Raw genomic sequence first — 17,923 nt, forward strand, 5'->3', positions numbered from 1 at the left:
TGTTTTGTTAAATTTGCCTAAAATACAGGAAGAACTCTGCTACACAGATTCAAGTGCTCTACGTAAGTTATTTCAAATTTTCCCTTCCAGAACTGTTCAAAGCCTCTCCCCTATTTGGTAGCATAGCAGACCTATGACTTGGAAAAGTAAGAATCAGATTTTTTAAAAAAATTAATTCCTGGGACAGCTTTATTTCTCAGAAAGTCACAGCCAATTTTATCCTAGTTACTAAACAGAATCTGATGGCACCTTTTTTATTAGCAGGTATTATTAAAAGGCATATGTTTTCATGAGCTAAAATTTACAGATTTAAAGATCGGCTAAACTGATGTAGGATTTAAACTGAGGTGAGATAAGGAGCTTCTCAGATTGGATATGAAGATACAGATTACATATGAGAGCTGGTTTGGTCTAGTTGTTAAGGCACCAGGGTAGACACTGGGAGATTGCGAGCTGTAGTCCTGCTATTGTCATAAAAGCCAACTAGGTGACTTTGGGTCAGTCACTCTGTTTCAGCCCAACCCATCTTGCAGGATTGTTTTTGTGGGAAAAATAGGAGAAAGATATGTTGGATATATTCACTGCCTTAAAGTTATTTGTAAAAAAATAATAAGGGCAGGATAAAAATAAATACAAGACAGATATGTAAGTGCCTATTTAGTTAACAATTTATTCAAAACCCATTTTTGAGGCTTTTAGCAATAGCCTGAAACTTATGTGTACAGCGAGTTCTCGCCCAATATTGTTGTTAAACTCTTTTATACCATAAATACCTTTAAAATTACTTGTTAGTTGGAAAAGGTATTGTCAAACTCTAGGTTTTTAGCTCCTACAGACAAATATAATTAACCTCCCACAATGCTTAGATAACACAGCCATAGTTCTGTATACTAGATATTAGATAATATTATAACAAGAGTCTAACAGCATCATGGAAAAGCCACTATGTGGAATAGGAACTTCTACTGTTTCCTTGAAAATAAGACAGGGCCTTATATTTTTTCAACCCCGAAATGTGGCCTTGGTCTTATTATTGGGGAGTGTGGGTCTTATTATTCTGGGGGTGCACTAGGCAGTGAATGTGGGACTGGATGTCCCATTGCTGTCACCTCCCCCCTCCCCCAACCACCACGTTCTTGGCACTGGCCGAGTGGCTGACTCACCACCACCACCTCGTAGAGCAGGGCTCTGCAAGGCTTGTTGTTATGTTGTATGCACAAACTGTAGGGCTGCCTCATAGTAGTGCTCACAACAAGTCTGGCAGTCTTGCTCCACGAGGTAATGGCAGTGGCGTGATGAGCGTCACAGAGACTCATTTCTGGCAAGTGGGAAATGTTGGGCAATGAGATGTGGTTCCTACCTGACACTTGTAGCTCCATCATATTCCTTGCCTTTCTGTCCAGGAAAAGCCCATTGTAAAAGAAAATTTCTCGCAAGTTCAATCAAACTTCTCAAACTCGTGATAAGTTTTTTTTTACACTGAGTTTCTGGACACAACACCATCATCTCTCTCTCTCTCTCCCCCCCCCCCCCCTCTCTCATACACAGACATTTAATCACTGAAAGGGACAGGCCGCCCTTTGCTTCTATTGTAAGCAGGTGATTCCCCCAATTGCCTGTCCTTTTTACAAGCAGCAGCCGCCAAGTAGAAGGGTGGGGGGACGATTCCGATGGGCCGCATGGCTTTCTGCCTCATTGTAGCAGAAGCCTAAGCAACACTCAGGGAGTGAAAGTTGTAGTCGCCGCTTGCTCCCCAGCCACAAGGTGAGCTGCAGAACAGAGGGGCACGGGGCTGCAATGTTGCCTAGCGCTGTGGGAAAAGCTGGGGCTCGCAAGAGTGCACTGGAAATATCTCCAGGTGGCTGGAGAGACAGAACTTTCGGCCTTCACTGGATCAGCTGATCCACGGGCAAGGTTAAGGGGCCCAGCAGCCTTAAGGTGACCAGGAAAGAGCTGCTTCCTGTGCTGGCCACGCCCACCCATTCACTAGGCTTTATTTTCAGGACATGTCCTATTTTCGGGGAAACACGGTATGACCCTTTAAAAAAAGGAAATGCATGTTCCATTCTTCTATTTCTATCTACAATGAGGAGGAAATCATACACTTTCAGTATAATGCATTTCCAGCTGCATCCTGGAGAATGGTAAGGGCAGAACTAAATTAGCTTCAACTCATGACACAGAACCCTTTTTAATTGAGTCTGAGAAGCAAAGACACTAAGAAGCAAAGACGCTTTTGTAGCAATTGTGGGTAGATTTTTAGATGTCTGCTCTTTCTGTCTAATTCGGTCAAAGAAATGGCAATGAAAGAAGCCCAGTTCTGCTTGTGGGCTTCAATATCAAGGTCAGTATGAAACTCTTGATATAACTAGCATTCTTATCCTAAACTATTTAGATTATGGCTACTATTCTCATAGTTGCTTTACATGGTTAGATGCTTTGATAACCCTTCTTAAAGTTTGAACCACTATTGTTATAACTGTTGTTCTTTCTGGCTGGCTGTCAGAGCTATGCTGAACTACTTATAAGAATATCTTACTAATAGGATTGAGCTAGTTTAGTGTGAGTGATAGTCCCACCTCAGGCACAAAGCCAGCTGAGTCACCTTGGGTCAGTCACTCTCTCAACTCTCGGAAGGAGGAAATGGCAAAACCACTTCTGAAAAACCTTCCCAATAAAACTGTAGGGACTTGTCCAGGAAGTTATCAGAGTTAAGATGACTCAAAGACACATACAAAACCCAAACCCTACTACTAAGAGACTGGGTCAGTTACCATGTCAAGCTTACCGCATGCTAGTTCATCACTGCCATCAGAGCAGTCTTCATCTCCATCACATCGCCACAGCAGAGTTATGCAGCGGCCATTGTGACATTGAAATTGTGATTCATCACACGTTACCCTTGTACCTTGAATCAAGAAATAGATTATAATTAGATGCAATAGACATTGCAGCAGCAGAACATGTCAAAGTTTAAGGATGACAATTCTAGTCATCTAGGAACTAAAATAAAGTTTTAAAAGTGATTATGAAGTGGTTGCTCCTAAAATGCAATTCTTCATGCATCTCAGTTAATACTGCAGTTTTGAAAAAGGAGAAGCTCTCATACATTATTTATTATTATTATTATTATTATTATTATTATTATTATTATTATTATTATTTATTAGATTTGATTTAGGCTAAGACTGACGAAGCTATTTTTAAAGATTAGTAGAATCTATATGTTGGGCAAATAATCAATATGAGATAATATAAGGAAATTTGGAGAGACTTACTATTTAAAGCATTTTTATAAAACAGCATCACATATGGATGGAGGCATATGTACCTACTTCTATTTATTTATCTATACAGCAATTCTAGATCACCCCATTTCCAAGTGAAGATACCTAAACTCTTTTAAAAATGAGTTAGGTGAGGTATTAATCTATTAAGGAATCTTATATGCAACACTGAAAAACATATCTATGAAATATTTGGAGATCCCAGACTAAGCTTTTCCCAAACCAATAGAATTTCCATTCTAAATTCTAAACTTGTACATACAGTACAAGCAGTGAAGGGCTACAAAATTTTTTACTACTACACTGTGGGTGTGGCTTATGCATTTTCTTTCAATATCTTTCAGTGCAAATTGGGTGCTCTGGGGTGGAGCTCCATTTTCACTACCCCACTGAATCCCCCCCCTTCCGTCCGGGCAGTAACCCACTTCTGAGTATAAGAAATGGTTAGTACCCAGTCTCAAAATTTTATAAAACTCCCAGAGATGAGAAAATGACATGTCATTTGAGGGGAAAGGTTTTAATTACTTTTGAGAAATTTTATAAAACGTAATTGTATTTTGGCTGATCACTGAGCAAATAAACATTGCAATTATGTATTTGTAAAAAAATGCAGAGAATATTTGCAAGTACTGGAAATGACTATCGAGTAAGAGAAGAAAATTAGAGTTAATTATGAACGAACCGTTAGACTTATGTAAATCAAGCAAAATCTGATTCAAATAATCTTTCTTTCAATTTGGAAAATTGATCTTATTTAGAAAATCAATTTTATTCAGATATTCAAGTTAAATCATTTATTTCCACATCTGTCGAGAAAAAGCTATTTCAGAACATAAACTGAAACATCATCCAAAGGACAAATAAGTAAATCTAAATATATCTTCTGCCTACTCCTGGATTTTAAGAAGATTTATATTTTATAAAGTGCCCCATTCATCCTGGAATAAAGATAACAAATTATTGAAGTTTTTAAAAAAGCTATTTTTTTTCTTTTCTCAGCAATGGGAAAGTAAATTGCGCCAAGTAAGGAATCCAGTAACATACAGTAATTTGTCAGTGATCGGTACAAAAATGGGGGAACTGTTTTGCAAAATTGTACTTCAAGTACTCTAGCAGAAAATACTAAAAACCAAGAGGTCATTTTGAAAGATTAAACATAAAAGTATTTAAGAACTTATCTTCTGATGCTGAAAGCAAACTGCACCTGAGGAAAAAATACAGCTGCAACACTGTTGTGCAAATATAAATTGGACATCAAATATATTGTCTTGGTATACTTAAGAACTGTTCCCTTCTTTGATCTTGAAAGAGGTGCTTCCACCCCTTTTTAGATTTTAATTATAGATATCCACAGACTGACTTAGACCTAGAAACTCATGAAAATTCAAAAGAAACAAATAGGTCTAGATATGGAGGATACAAAGCATTTAGGAGAGGTACCAATGACTTGCTTATTCTGGCATTATGTTTTGGGGTTGATAGCACTTACGGTATTTGACAGACTTTGCTTTAGTGTAAGAACTACTAACTCCACCCTTTCCTTCATCCCACCCACCAAAAAAACTCCTTGGATACAAGCTCTTGAGGAATCTAAATAAAATCAAACTTCATATTATCACTGTAAAACTAACATAATGAAGATGTGCGTGTAAGGCAGGGGTCTCAAACTCAATTTACCCGGGGGGCCGCTGGAGGCAGAGTCTGGGTGAGGCTGGGCCACATCAGGTTTTCCACAAGAAAAGCTCTTACAAAAACATTCCAATGTTATCAAATGTCTTAATTTTTTTCATCTTATTTTGTGTTAAAAAATAAAAATAAATTAACAAATTCATAAGAAAATAATAAATAAATCAGCAATAAATAAATGAAAATGAAAATGATGATAATAATAATAATAATAATAATAATAATAATAATAATGCAGATATAGAAGATTGAATAAACCACATTCAGCTTCGCACACAACACTGAAAAGTGCCATTCGTATCAAACTCAGGCCGCACTAACATTAAACTTTGATATTGAGGTGGGAGCCACAAACTATTGTCCCGAGGGCCGCAGTTGGTCCTCAGGCCACGAGTTTGAGACCCCTGGTGTAAGGTATTGGTTAAAGTGAAGATTGTCCTTTGTATTTTATTGCTTTCTACAAAAACATGGCCTATGCCCATGATGGCAAAAATGGTGAAAAATAGATCACGCCAGAGAAGTCTGTTGCCTTCTTTGACAAAATGACAAAATTAGCAAATCAGAGAAATGCTGTGGATGAAATGTACTTGGCCTTCTGAAAGACATTTGATAAAATAGACCACAACCTACTACTAGATAGGATGGTAAACCTTTTAGGAGCTGAGTAGCCAAACTGCAACCCAAAACCCACTTATTTATCGCAAAGCACCGAAATGGCAATTTAACAACCAGTTCTTCCTAATCACCTGGTGGGCGTGGCTGGGGTGGTCATGTGACTGAGTGGGCATGGCGAAGTCTACATCACTCATGTGGGTGGTGCCTGTATAAGACAGGCAGGGTTGGAGAGCGAATCCAGAGGTCTCTGGTGGGTGGGGAGGGGTGGGGTGGCAGGAAAGAAAGATCCAACCTGGTTTATTTTGTGTGTGTGTGTGTGTGTGAGAGAGAGAGAGAGAGAAAGAGAGAGAGAGTGAGTTTGATAAACATTTCACTTCCAATCTCAGCCATTTCTCAAGTTACTTGTTTGTTACTCATCACTTTTGTCTTTATTTAGAGGGAGAGAGAACACACTGCAGCTAGCCCTGATATAACTTTATGAGATTGGATCGGCTTGCTCTCTCCCCCCTCCCTCCCTGCTTTAAGCGTGCTTAGAAAGTCTGCCAGGCCTGACATGCTGCAGATGCCCGCTGCTCACCCTTTTGCCTGGCTTCCCTCCTCCGCAGTCTCCTCGGTGCTTGCTCACGTTCTCCCTTCCCAGTCTAGCATGACACAGGCAGCAATGCAGTTCACATTGCCCTTTGCAAGCCTGCTGTCGGTGAAGCTAGGCCCTGGCGAGGGCTGGCTTTTTGCTTAACTTAGTCTAGCTGTCAGAGGGGGTAAAAGGATGGGAGCCTGGGGAGGAAGCCTGTATCAAACCAGACTGGGAAAACTGGCTGTGAGAGGGAAGAGAAGCTTTGTGAGCCGGACCCAGATGCTTCCCGAGTCCCATAAGCAACAACTTGAGGGAGAAGGGGGGGGGGCATTCCTGCGTGCTACCCTTTCATAGAAACATAGAAACATAGAAATCTGACGGCAGAAAAAGACCTCATGGTCCATCTAGTCTGCCCTTATACTATTTTCTGTATTTTATCTTGGGATGGATATATGTTTATCCCAGGCATGTTTAAATTCAGTTACTTTGGATTTATCTACCACGTCTGCTGGAAGTTTGTTCCAAGGATCTACTACTCTTTCAGTAAAATAATATTTTCTCATGTTGCTTTTGATCTTTCCCCCAACTAACTTCAGATTGTGTCCCCTTGTTCTTGTGTTCACTTTCCTATTAAAAACACTTCCCTCCTGGACCTTATTTAACCCTTTAATATATTTAAATGTTTCAATCGTCCCCCCTTTTCCTTCTGTCCTCCAGACTATACAGATTGAGTTCATTAAGTCTTTCCTGATACGTTTTATGCTTAAGACCTTCCACCATTCTTGTAGCCCGTCTTTGGACCCGTTCAATTTTGTCAATATCTTTTTGTAGGTGAGGTCTCCAGAACTGAACACAGTATTACAAATGTGGTCTCACCAGCATTCTATATAGCGGGATCATAATATCCCTCTTCCTGCTTGTTATACCTCTAGCTATGCAGCCAAGCATCCTACTTGCTTTCCCTACCGCCTGACTGCACTGTTCACCCATTTACCCTTTCTGTGTACTAATGCAGTCCCGGAAGCAGCAGTGGAGAGCTGCCATTTGTGTGTGCTAACGCAGTCCCAGAAGCAGCAACAGAGAGGGAGAAGAGGGCGGCGTTCCTGCGTGCTCCGTTCCCGCTGCCTGGAGTTCCCATGCAAAGAAGGAAACAGCGGAGTCAGCACACAGAAATGGTAGCATGCAGGAACGCTGCCCCCTTCTCCCTTTCCCTTTCGGCTGCTGGGTGATCCTGTGCGAAGAATGGGGCTAGCAGAAAAGGGACAATGCGAGGTTGCTCCTTTGGGGACTAGGGAAGCATCCAAGTTGTAGACCGCTCTGAGTCTCCTCGAGAAGGGTGGCATAGAAATCTAATAAAGAAAAATATCTAATAAACAAAAGTCTGGCTCACCCAGCTTATTTTCCTCTCGCAGCCAGCTTTCGCAGTTTAGCTTGATGCAGGTTTCCTCCCCGGCCCCTGTCCATCCCCCCCCACACACAACAGCTGGACAAAGCTGGGCAAAAAGCCAGCCCTCACCAGGCCAACTTCACAGACAGCAGGCTTGGAAAGGGCAATGTGAGCTGCATTGCTACCTGCATCAAGCTCGACTGGGGACTGAGAACGTAAGCAAGCCAGTGGCGCTTCTTTCCAGCCTTCGCCCAAAGCCCCGCATCAGGAGGCTGACGTTGGAATTTCTGCCCCCCTCCGACCCACGCGTACCTTGGCAATGGGATTGTTTCTTTCCGCCCCTTTTTCCTGTTTTGTCTGCTGGATTGGCACAGGGGGATGTTGTTAGTACATGGTACATGGTTATTTGGGATTGCCATGTCTGTTAAACTGCCTATTGTAGTTTATATATTTACAGTTGTAATATGATTTTAAGGTTTTTGGCTGGTTAGCCATAAGAGGGCGCCAGTACTCCCTCCTGACAATGATGCTGGATTGCTCATTCACCTTTTGCCTTTGCCTTGAGGGGGGAGTGTATTTTGCTTAGTGCTTGCTATGTGCGGTTTGTAGATTATTTCTGCTTTATGTATATATGTAAATAATACTTATTCAGCATACTACGTCTGTGTCATTATTGGCTGTATCATACAGCCACACTCTTCTTTAATCTCTGCTCAGTTTATGTTGAAGGTCTCATAGCCTAGCTATACCCAGACATACCAACAGATGTACCTACCTTTGCTGCCCACTGCAGCTAGGAATCTCAAAGTCGAGAATGAATGTTTGTGTAACAAGCTAGCCCAGATGCTTGATCGGCCCCCTGAAAATTCCATCTCTCAAGGAGCCTGGCTGAACTTTAGCACACTACTCGCTGAGGGTGGGGTGGAGCCAATAGGTTGCAAGCTAAGTGTCTGAAGAAGCCCAGCTGACTGGCAGGGAGGCAGGGCATCCCAATACAGGCAGTTCCGTAGGAAAAGAAATTGCTTTTCTTTGCCAAGCGGGGATGACTTAGGGTTGCATTGCAACGGGATCCCATCTCACCCATTTGTGAAGTGCGTGAGTGAAAAAGTTCACTCAATTCCAACTTGAAGTTGGAATTGATTGAGTGAAACGCAATGGAGAAATGGACTGGGGCAACTCTCCACAGAAAGGGCTCTGCATGTCATGTCTGGCACACATGCCATAGGTTTGCCCTTACAGAGATAGGAGAATGTGGATTATTAGACAGTATCACCATCAGAAGGATTCATAACTGGCTGACAAACCAGTCAACATGTAATCCTTAATAGAACTTCATCTACCTCAAGGGAAGTATACAATGGGGAACTCCAAAGCTCTGTCTTAGGCCCAGTACTCCATCAATAATTTAGATGAGAGGCTAGTGGGGAACTCATCAAATTTGCAGATGATGCCAAGCTAGTTGGAATAGCCAACACTCCAGAATATAGGCTCATGATACAGAAGGATCTTGACAGAATTGAACACTGGGCCCTATCTAACAAAATCAAATTCAATGGTACAAATGGTTCTACATTTAGGGAAGAAAAAACAAACTCACAAATATAGTATAGATCAGTGAGGGCGAACCTATGGCATGGGTGGCACAGGTGGCACGCAGAGCCATATCTGCTGGCACACGAGCTGTTGCCCTAGCTCAGCTCTAACATGCATGTGTGGACTGTCCATCTGATTTTTGGCTTGCACAGAGGCTCTGGGAGGACATTTTGGGCTTCCAGAGAGCTTTGGGGGGATGGAGGAGGGTGTTTTTACCCTCCCCCAGCTCCAGGGAAGCCTTTGGGGCCTGGGGAGGGTGAAACACGAGCCTATTGGGTCCACCAAAACATGCCATTTCCAGCCTCCAGAAGGTCTCCAGGATGACGGGGGAAGCTGTTTTTGCCCTCCCCAGGCACTGAATTATGGGTGTGGACATTCACGCATACATTATAGCGCACACGCATGCTCTTTAGGCACCCGAGGAAAAAAAGGTTTGCCATCACTAGTATATGTGGTACTTGGCTCAATAGAAGCAACTGTGATTAGATTCTTGATGAACGATCACTTAAATATAAGCCAGCAGCTGCCCAAAAGACCAATACAAAGCTACACTGCATTAACAGAGAAATAAGATCAAGATCATGTGAAGTCTTAATACCACTTTATAATGCCTCGATAAGACCACATTTGGAATATTGTATCCAGTTTTGGTCACCATGGTGTAAAAAAGATTGTGAGAAAGAGTGCAGAGAAGAGCAACAAAAATGATTGGAGGGCTGGAGGCTAAAATATAGAAAGAACGGTTGAAGCAACTGCACATGTCGTTCAATGAAAAGAAGAACAAGGGATGACATGATAGCAGTGTTCCAATATCTGAAAAGCTGACACAAAGAAGAGGAGATTAACCTATTCTCCAAAGTATCTGAAAGTAGAAGAAGCAGCAAAGGATGGAAACTAATCAAGAAGAAAACCAATCTAGAACTAAGGAGAAATTTCCCGACATAACAATTAAATCATTGGAATGATTTGCTTCCAGAAGTTGTGGGTGATCCAACAGTGGAGGATTTAAATAAATTGGACCACCATTTGTCTGAAATGGTATAGGGCAGTGGTAGGCAAAGTTGGCTCTTCTAGGACATGTGGACTTCAACTCCCAGAATTCCTGAGCTGGCATGATTAGCTCAGGAATTCTGGGAGTTGAAATCCACAAGTCATAGAAGAGCCAACTTTGCCTACCCCTGGGCATAGGGCAGTGAAGGCGAACCTTTTTGGGGTTGTGTGCCAAAAGGGTGTATGGGTATTCTAGCATGCATTCACATGCCCACCCCCCTTTCTTCTGCCTATACATGCATACAACCCCCCCCCCCTTGCTGCCACCCCACAAATGTGCACAGGCCTTTCTGAAGACCTGGAAGCAGTGGTAGGTTCCTACCAATGCAGTCCAGAGAGCTGCACTGGTACAAGGCCGCTGATTATGAAATTTTTGACAATTGTTTCTCGGTGTCTCCTGAGAAGGAGCTTCTCAGCTGTGCTTCGGATGAAGAATAAAGGTCAGCATTAAGACGAAGGCGGACGGGCGGGATTCTTCCGATGCGGAGACGCCAGAAAAAAATTGCCGAAAATTGTATCAGTTGAGTTCCTATGGTGCAGCACTCTGGACTGAACGGGTATAAACCCAACACTGCCTGAAGTTGAAAAAAACACCCAACGGACAAACTGGAAGTGTATTTTTCCAAATTTCCGGTTTCTCCGTTGGGTGATTTTGTTTTTGTCTCTGGGGCTTCAGGGAAGCTTTCCTGAAGCGTCGGAGGGTGAAATGGCCTTTTTCCAAGGCTGAAAATCAGCTGGCCAGCACACACATGTGCCCTGGAGCTGATACAGGGCAACACCTCGTGTGCCCTCCGCATGCCACCTGTGTCATACGTGCCATAGCTTCACCATCATGGGTATAGGGCAGTGATGGCGAACCTATGGCACGGGTGCCACAGGCGGCACATGGAGCGGTATCTGCTGGCATGTGAGCCATTGCCCTAGCTAAGCTCCAATGTGCATGAGTGTGCTGGCCAGCTGATTTTTGGCTCACACAGAGGCTCTGGGAGGTGTTTTTGGCTTCCAGAGAGCATCCACGGGGATGGGGGAAGGCGTTTTTACCCTCCCCTGGCTCCAGGAAAGCCTTTGGAGCATGGGGAGGGCAAAACACGAGCCTACTAGGTCCACCAGAAGTTGGGAAAACAGCCTGTTCCTGGCCACCAGAGGGCCTCTGGTGGCGGTGATTTTCGCCCTCCCAGGCATTGAATGATGGGTATGGGCACTCACGCATATACCCACACTCTTTTGGCACCCAAGGGAAAAAAGGTTTGCCATCATCATCATCATTATTATTATTATCCCGACTGAGCAGAAGGTTGTAGTTCCCTTCCAACTCTATTATTCTGTTAATAAGCGCAATAAATTTATCAAGGACACAATTCCATATCACATGGATACTTGATATCTGCAATAATAATAATAATAATAATAATAATAATAATAATAATAATAATTTATTAGACTTGTATGCCACCCCTCTCCGAAGACTCGGAGCGGCTCACAACAGAATTCAAAGCACAAATCTAATATTAAAAACAATTATAAAAAAACCCATTATAAAAAAAACAGTCATACCATCCAATTAAACCATATACAAAATGAAACAGCTAAGGGTCAGTTATTTTCCCCAAGCCTGGCGGCATAGGTGGGTTTTCAGTAATTTGTTATTGTTATTGTTTCACCATACCAAGAGACTAAAATAAAATTGCCTTGGCAATTTTAGATCACTGATTAGTGATCTCAAACTGACAGCAGTTTTACAGAATCACTTATGACAAAACTTCCCATTCCATATGAAGATACCAGAGATTAAACTGAGACATCTGACAGATAAAATAGAAGCACATATCCACCATGGAGGCAACAGTCCTTCTAATATAGCAAAATTACAAGTTTCACTTCCTTGGGGTGGAAGAGCTACTGCTTGCTCATATCTTACCTATATAGCACTGGCAGAAAAAGAGCTACCTAGGGTGTAATCCATAAAAAGTGAAATAATACCACCTCGGGAAGGCCTTGATAGGTGGATAAAAATGTCAAACCCAGTCTAAACATCTGGTTGACCGTGCGACAAACAATATTAAAATTCAAGCAGATAAACCTGCCACATAACTCCCCAAACTTAACAACTGTCAATTTTTAAAAAAAGGCAAAATAGTCTGGATAGTTGACGTGGCAGTTGTCACAGTCCGCAGAAAAGAAGAGAAATATCTAGAGAAAACTCACAAAATACAAAACCCTGCAAATAGAAATAGAACAATTATGGCAAAAGAAAGTGAAGATAATGGTAACAGGTGCCTTGGGTGGAATCACAAAATATCTGGAGTGTGGCTCGAAACACTATTGATATTAACAAAATCACCATCAATTGCAAAAGGTAGTTTTATTTGGAGCAACTTATATCCTACAACAATATCTGTAACACCAAGTAAACATAAACATCTGATTATTTCAAGTCCTTGGGAAGAATTCAATAGGTAGATAAAAATGCCAAATCCAGTCAACACCTGCGGCTCACTGGGCATAATAATCATAACCATAATAATAAAAAATGTTTTTTAATACAGCGAAACTTAGGGTGGATTGTGTTTAGGACTTTCTACACCCATGGCATAATTAAGAGCTATTATACTGTAACTCAGTGTTTCCAAACCTTGGCAACTTGAAGATATCTGGACTTCAACTCCCAGAATTCTGAGAGTTGAAGTCCAAATATCTTCAAGTTGCCAAGGTTGGGAAACACTGTCATCCCCTATTAAGATAATCTGAACGAAATACAATAAGACCTGGTTTTCAGTCATTGTTATCTGTCTGGAATTCCTTCAAATTTAATATCTTAAAGGCCAAGGAAGTACACAGCATGATGCAAGCCTTTCCTAATTCGTTGCATCATGTAGATATTTACTTTTGTCACCAGAAGGTCAACAAGGCTGTATTTATTTTTAGCACTCACTAAAACAGCAGGTTGCCTTTAAGCTGATTTTTGGCAAGGTCCAGGACCTTGAGAGTCTTCTTAAGATTTTTCTTGCACACCAAGTACTTAGGAAAAGGTAAACAGAGATCATACTGGTAGTTCTCAATTTGTGACCATAATTGAGGACAAGAACTTCCATTATAGAATGATGCAATTGTGTCCAATTTTGTGACCTTTTTTGCAATGGTTGATAAGCAAATCACTGTGGTCCTTAAATGAATCACAGTCCTTAAGCAAATCCCATTGGCATTCCTTGTCCAAAAGCCAACTGGGAATCTTGCAAATGTTAATCATGTGATCCCAAGATGCTGCAACCATTGTAAGTACATGCTTATTATTAAGTGTCCATATTTTGATCACATGGCCACGGAGATATTGCTTTGGTCATAAGTGTAAGGATTAGTAAAAATAATTTTCAGTGCCATTATAACTTTGAACTGTTACAAGATGCAAGTTAAGGAGTATTTGTGGTTATTTCTCAGAACTGAAGCATAGAGATCTGGGAAAATTTATAATGGACAATCCCACCTCATGAAACCAAGATTAAGGAGTTTTTAAAGTTTTAAAACATTAGAAGTTTACACTTTTAAAATATTGGCAACCTCTCTCTTGAGTAAAGCATTAGGTAGATGCGAATAAAATTAAAGTTTAGGCATTCACACAAGGATAGACATCTTTTGTCATAATATATAAGCTTGTTACAAAATTGATCGTTATTAAGGCTGAGAGTGAGATCTCTGCTTCTCCCTGAATAGAAAGCGAATGCATTAACCTCCACAATTTAAATAGCATTCCTTAAATGCCACTCTTGTGGAGTGTGCTTGTCAAAACCAAATTTAAATTACAAAAACTGTAGAAGAAAGTCAATAAGTGTTTATATAGGCTGAGCAGCACATATAAGGACCTAGTCTTGATCTTTCTTCCCCTGATGTGTAAAGCTGTGAATGTGTAATTAATTGGAATAATCCCAACCAGCAGACAGAAAGTTTGTCAAGTGCACAATCCGCACTTTAACTTTACTTGTTTTAGAGTACAGGGCTATGAATAAATACAGCTTGCAATGTGAGATGAAACTATGAGGTGGCTTTCATTTCTCTCTCTGAAAATCTCTTGTCACAGAGTTTGCTGTTTCACGAGTAAAGGGAAGTGGACAATTACTAGAACAATGGTACAAATGCAAGGCAATGGATGAATCTGTATATCCCTAGAGCAGTGTTTCCCAACCTTGGCAACTTGAAGATATCTGGACTTCAACTCCCAGAATTCCCCAGCCAGCATTGGCTGGCTGGGGAATTCTGGGAGTTGAAGTCCAGATATCTTCAAGTTGCCAAGGTTGGGAAACACTGCCCTAGAGAATGAGGGAGTGATTCTAAAGCAGTGTTTTTCAAACTCCCAGAATTCCCTAACCAGCATGATTCCTACTGATGACTATGGGGACCACTACCAGACAGATAGACAGTTGATTGACAAGATAACCTAAGGAATGAATGAGGGAGAAGCAGCAGAATGGGTGGCTGAGCTCCATGATGAAGCAGCGCCTGAGCTGGGCAACACGGATGACTTTATCCAGTTGAGGAGGGTCAGATTTTGCGACAAGGCCCAGCAGGTAGATGCTGAGGAACAAATCCAAAAGTTGAAGCAAGCTGGGCGCCCAGTCAAGGAACTAGCATGGGAGATTAGAAGAGTGGTAGGGAAGGTGCAGGACTGGTCCGAATGGCTCTTGGTGCACGCGTTCCAAGATGCGCTGGATATGGAATTGAAAGAGGCGTGCAAGATTTTATTTATTTATTTTATTAATTGGACTTATATGCTCAGGGGGGCAAGGACGGATTCCCATTACCACTGCTACCTGTGCGCTGCATGTGCAGCTTTGCTTTTCCTGCATGCGCACACATGCGTCCCAGTGTTTTTGCTTCTGCGCATGAAGCACAATCTCATGGGGGGACACATGCGAGAGATTTCAGCTATTTTTTTTTTGCTTCTGCACATGCGCAAAAGCAAAAAATCACCAAAATCTCTCTCAAACATGTGTCTCCTCACGATAATTTGTTTCCTGCGCATGCACAGAAACAAGAACATGCTGGACGTGCGTGCGCAGGAGAACAGAAGCTGCGTGTGCAACACAAATTTTGCTACGGTGCACCATCCTCAACCATACCGGTAGCAACTCACTACTGGTGCGGAGTTCAAGATTGCTATTCTACCACCATTGCTCTATACCAGCAGTAGACAAAGTTGATTCTTCTGTGACTTGTGGACTTCAACTCCCAGAATTTGTGAGGCAATCATTCTAGCTCAGGAATTCTGGTAGTTGAAGTCCACATGTCATAGAAGAGCCAACTTTGCCTACCACTGGTCTAGACCATGTGGTCAAAAGCTAAAAGAAGACCCCCATCGACCAGCCAGCCAGAAGGCAGTTGGCTCGTAGGTTCCCAACTAAGACCACAGCCAACGAGGGCCTTAAAGTGCTATCTGTCTGGTCAGGCTGGCCACCACGCCACTGAATGCCTGGCGCCAGCCTCCATCCCTCAGCCGAAGGCCAGGATTCCTCCCACTTCCAGGAAGAGCGGCCAAAAACCGCCAGAATCGGGACAGCTGACGCTGCAGTTGGAAGACCACCCTTCCCCTCAGAACAATGACGAGACTTCGCCTATGGAAGAAGCGGCAACCCGTGGTGAAGACAACCCAATGGTGAGTGAAGCCATTCGCCCTTTTCTCATAAAGAAAAAGTCTAGTAAAAAGGTACTCGTAAAATATGGTTTATTGTGAGGAATGAATTAATCTTGAAAGAACTGAAAATAGGTAGTCATACATGAAAACAAATGTATGTCCACTTTGTTATATAAAGTATTGTCTATATATACCTTCAGATGTATAAGGATTAAATTGTATAACAAACATATACATGAAGAAAAATGGCTTGCACGGAAAGGAAAGTATAATGGTATAGTGCAGGGGTAGGCAACCTTAAACTCTCAAAGAATCACAAAGGTCCTAACCAGAAATTTCCTGTTCAATTCTGAAGCTGACTGGAAGTCCGGTTCCCTCACCATAGAGTCTCTTCCTAGTGAGGCATCCTTTCTCCTCTACCAATCCTAACTGAAAGTCCTACCAATTGTGGAGCTGACAGGAAAACTCACCCTTGCCATAGAGTCTCCTCCTAGCACGCCCTGCTCCTAATCCCAGAAAAACTGTAAGCTCCTCTCAAAGTTGTGGTGCTGTCTGGCAACAGGGAGCCACAGCAGAGGGATGAAAGAGCCACATGTAGCTCCAGAGTCACAGGTTGCTGACTCCTGGTACAGTGGAAGCAAGGATAATCATTCATGGCAGGATAAACGCAATGAAATACTTGCAGTTTAGTAAGATTTTATTTGTTGTTCTTTTCCTTTAACTTCTTTTGCTTACTAGTACTCTTTCAGTATTTTATAGCATCATGGCTTGACAATCATTTTAACGGGGGTGGCTTAAAGGTCATGTGGCTTACTGACCAAGATAAGCTTTCAAATAGGTGCTTGGATTCTTTTAAGTTGATTAAGTCACATTATTTGAATAGCCACCCAAAAGGACAAATGATAGGCAGCATTATTTGTTGAGGAGTGCAGTAACATTTTAAGATTTTGTACTGAACTCACAAGGTTTGATATGATAACAGATTAGGCAAGTAGCTCAATTTTCTTTAATTGCTATAAAAGTTCAGTTCTAGACAATGATTAAAATGATTAAAGCATTTATGGGTAAAAACATACTACGGTATTTAATTATTTCCTATTTTAAAAGCAATTAAGGATCATACTAAGGTACTAGAAAAGTAAGCACAATTAAAAAAACCTGTTAAGTATTCAATAAATAGTGCATTAACTTACTACCCTACTGCCCCACCCCCCCAACGTGGGCAGTAGCCCATTGCTGCTGATACCCATTGCTGCTAATACCCATTGTGCCAAATCTAATGCCCAAACTGACATTTTAGCTCATGGTATTCAATGCTGAAAAAGGCAATCGACTCTTGTATTCCAAATCCAATTACAAGCAAGACAGCTGTCTAAATATGTTTTTACCTACTTGTTATATTTTATTTTATTACTTTACTCTGATTGGTGGTAGGTCTGGTCAAGATGGCTGTGTTGAATTTATCAAAGTGCCAAAGCTATCCACCACAAGTATTCCAACACCCCATTTGATGTCTTGAAACTTCCCAATACATGTAGTCCTCAACTTACCTCAATGGAACCCAACATTTCCCTTGCTAAGTAAGGCAATTAAGTGAGTTTGGCCCATTTTACAACTTTTATTTAGCTAAAATTGTTAAGTACAGTAAACCATGCAGTCCTTAGAGGAAGCTTCTCACATTGACTTTGCTGGAAGCCAGATGGAAGCCAGTTACAAATGGTGATCACATGACTCTGGGCCAGTATAATTGCCATAAGTACATGCCTGTTGCCAAACATCCAAATTTTTATCATGTGATTATGGAGATGCTGCAATGATCATAAATGTGAAAACTGGTCATAAGTCACTTTTTTCAGCACTGTTGTAACTTTGGTACTAAACAAATGGTTGTATATCAAGGATTACTTGCATGTTTCTACAATTGTGAAAACATGGAACACAGTTTGGAACAACCCTAACCAGGATTCTTTCACATCCAATATTTTCTTTTACATTAACAAATATACTAAAAACAAAGATGAAGAACTGTAATTCCTGATCATTATGTATGCTTACTGTAATCCTGTGGATTTTCTGTAAAAGAACTGTAAGAGAATTTACTGTAAAGA

At 41.5% G+C, this 17,923-nt stretch overlaps 1 protein-coding gene across 4 annotated transcripts in view; it reads right to left on the reverse strand.

Moving 5' to 3' along the window:
• The window catches only part of VLDLR (very low density lipoprotein receptor), a 39,712-nt gene that overhangs the window by 18,790 nt on the left and 2,999 nt on the right, over nt 1-17,923 (reverse strand). For all 4 annotated transcript variants that reach the window (XM_070742604.1, XM_070742606.1, XM_070742607.1 and 1 more), the window contains exon 2: nt 2,789-2,908. In XM_070742604.1, the coding sequence (XP_070598705.1) occupies nt 2,789-2,908 (120 nt within the window). The remainder of the gene's footprint in view (nt 1-2,788; nt 2,909-17,923) is intronic.

The sequence above is a fragment of the Erythrolamprus reginae genome, chromosome 2, assembly GCF_031021105.1.
Source record: "Erythrolamprus reginae isolate rEryReg1 chromosome 2, rEryReg1.hap1, whole genome shotgun sequence".
Lineage (NCBI taxonomy): Eukaryota > Metazoa > Chordata > Lepidosauria > Squamata > Dipsadidae > Erythrolamprus > Erythrolamprus reginae.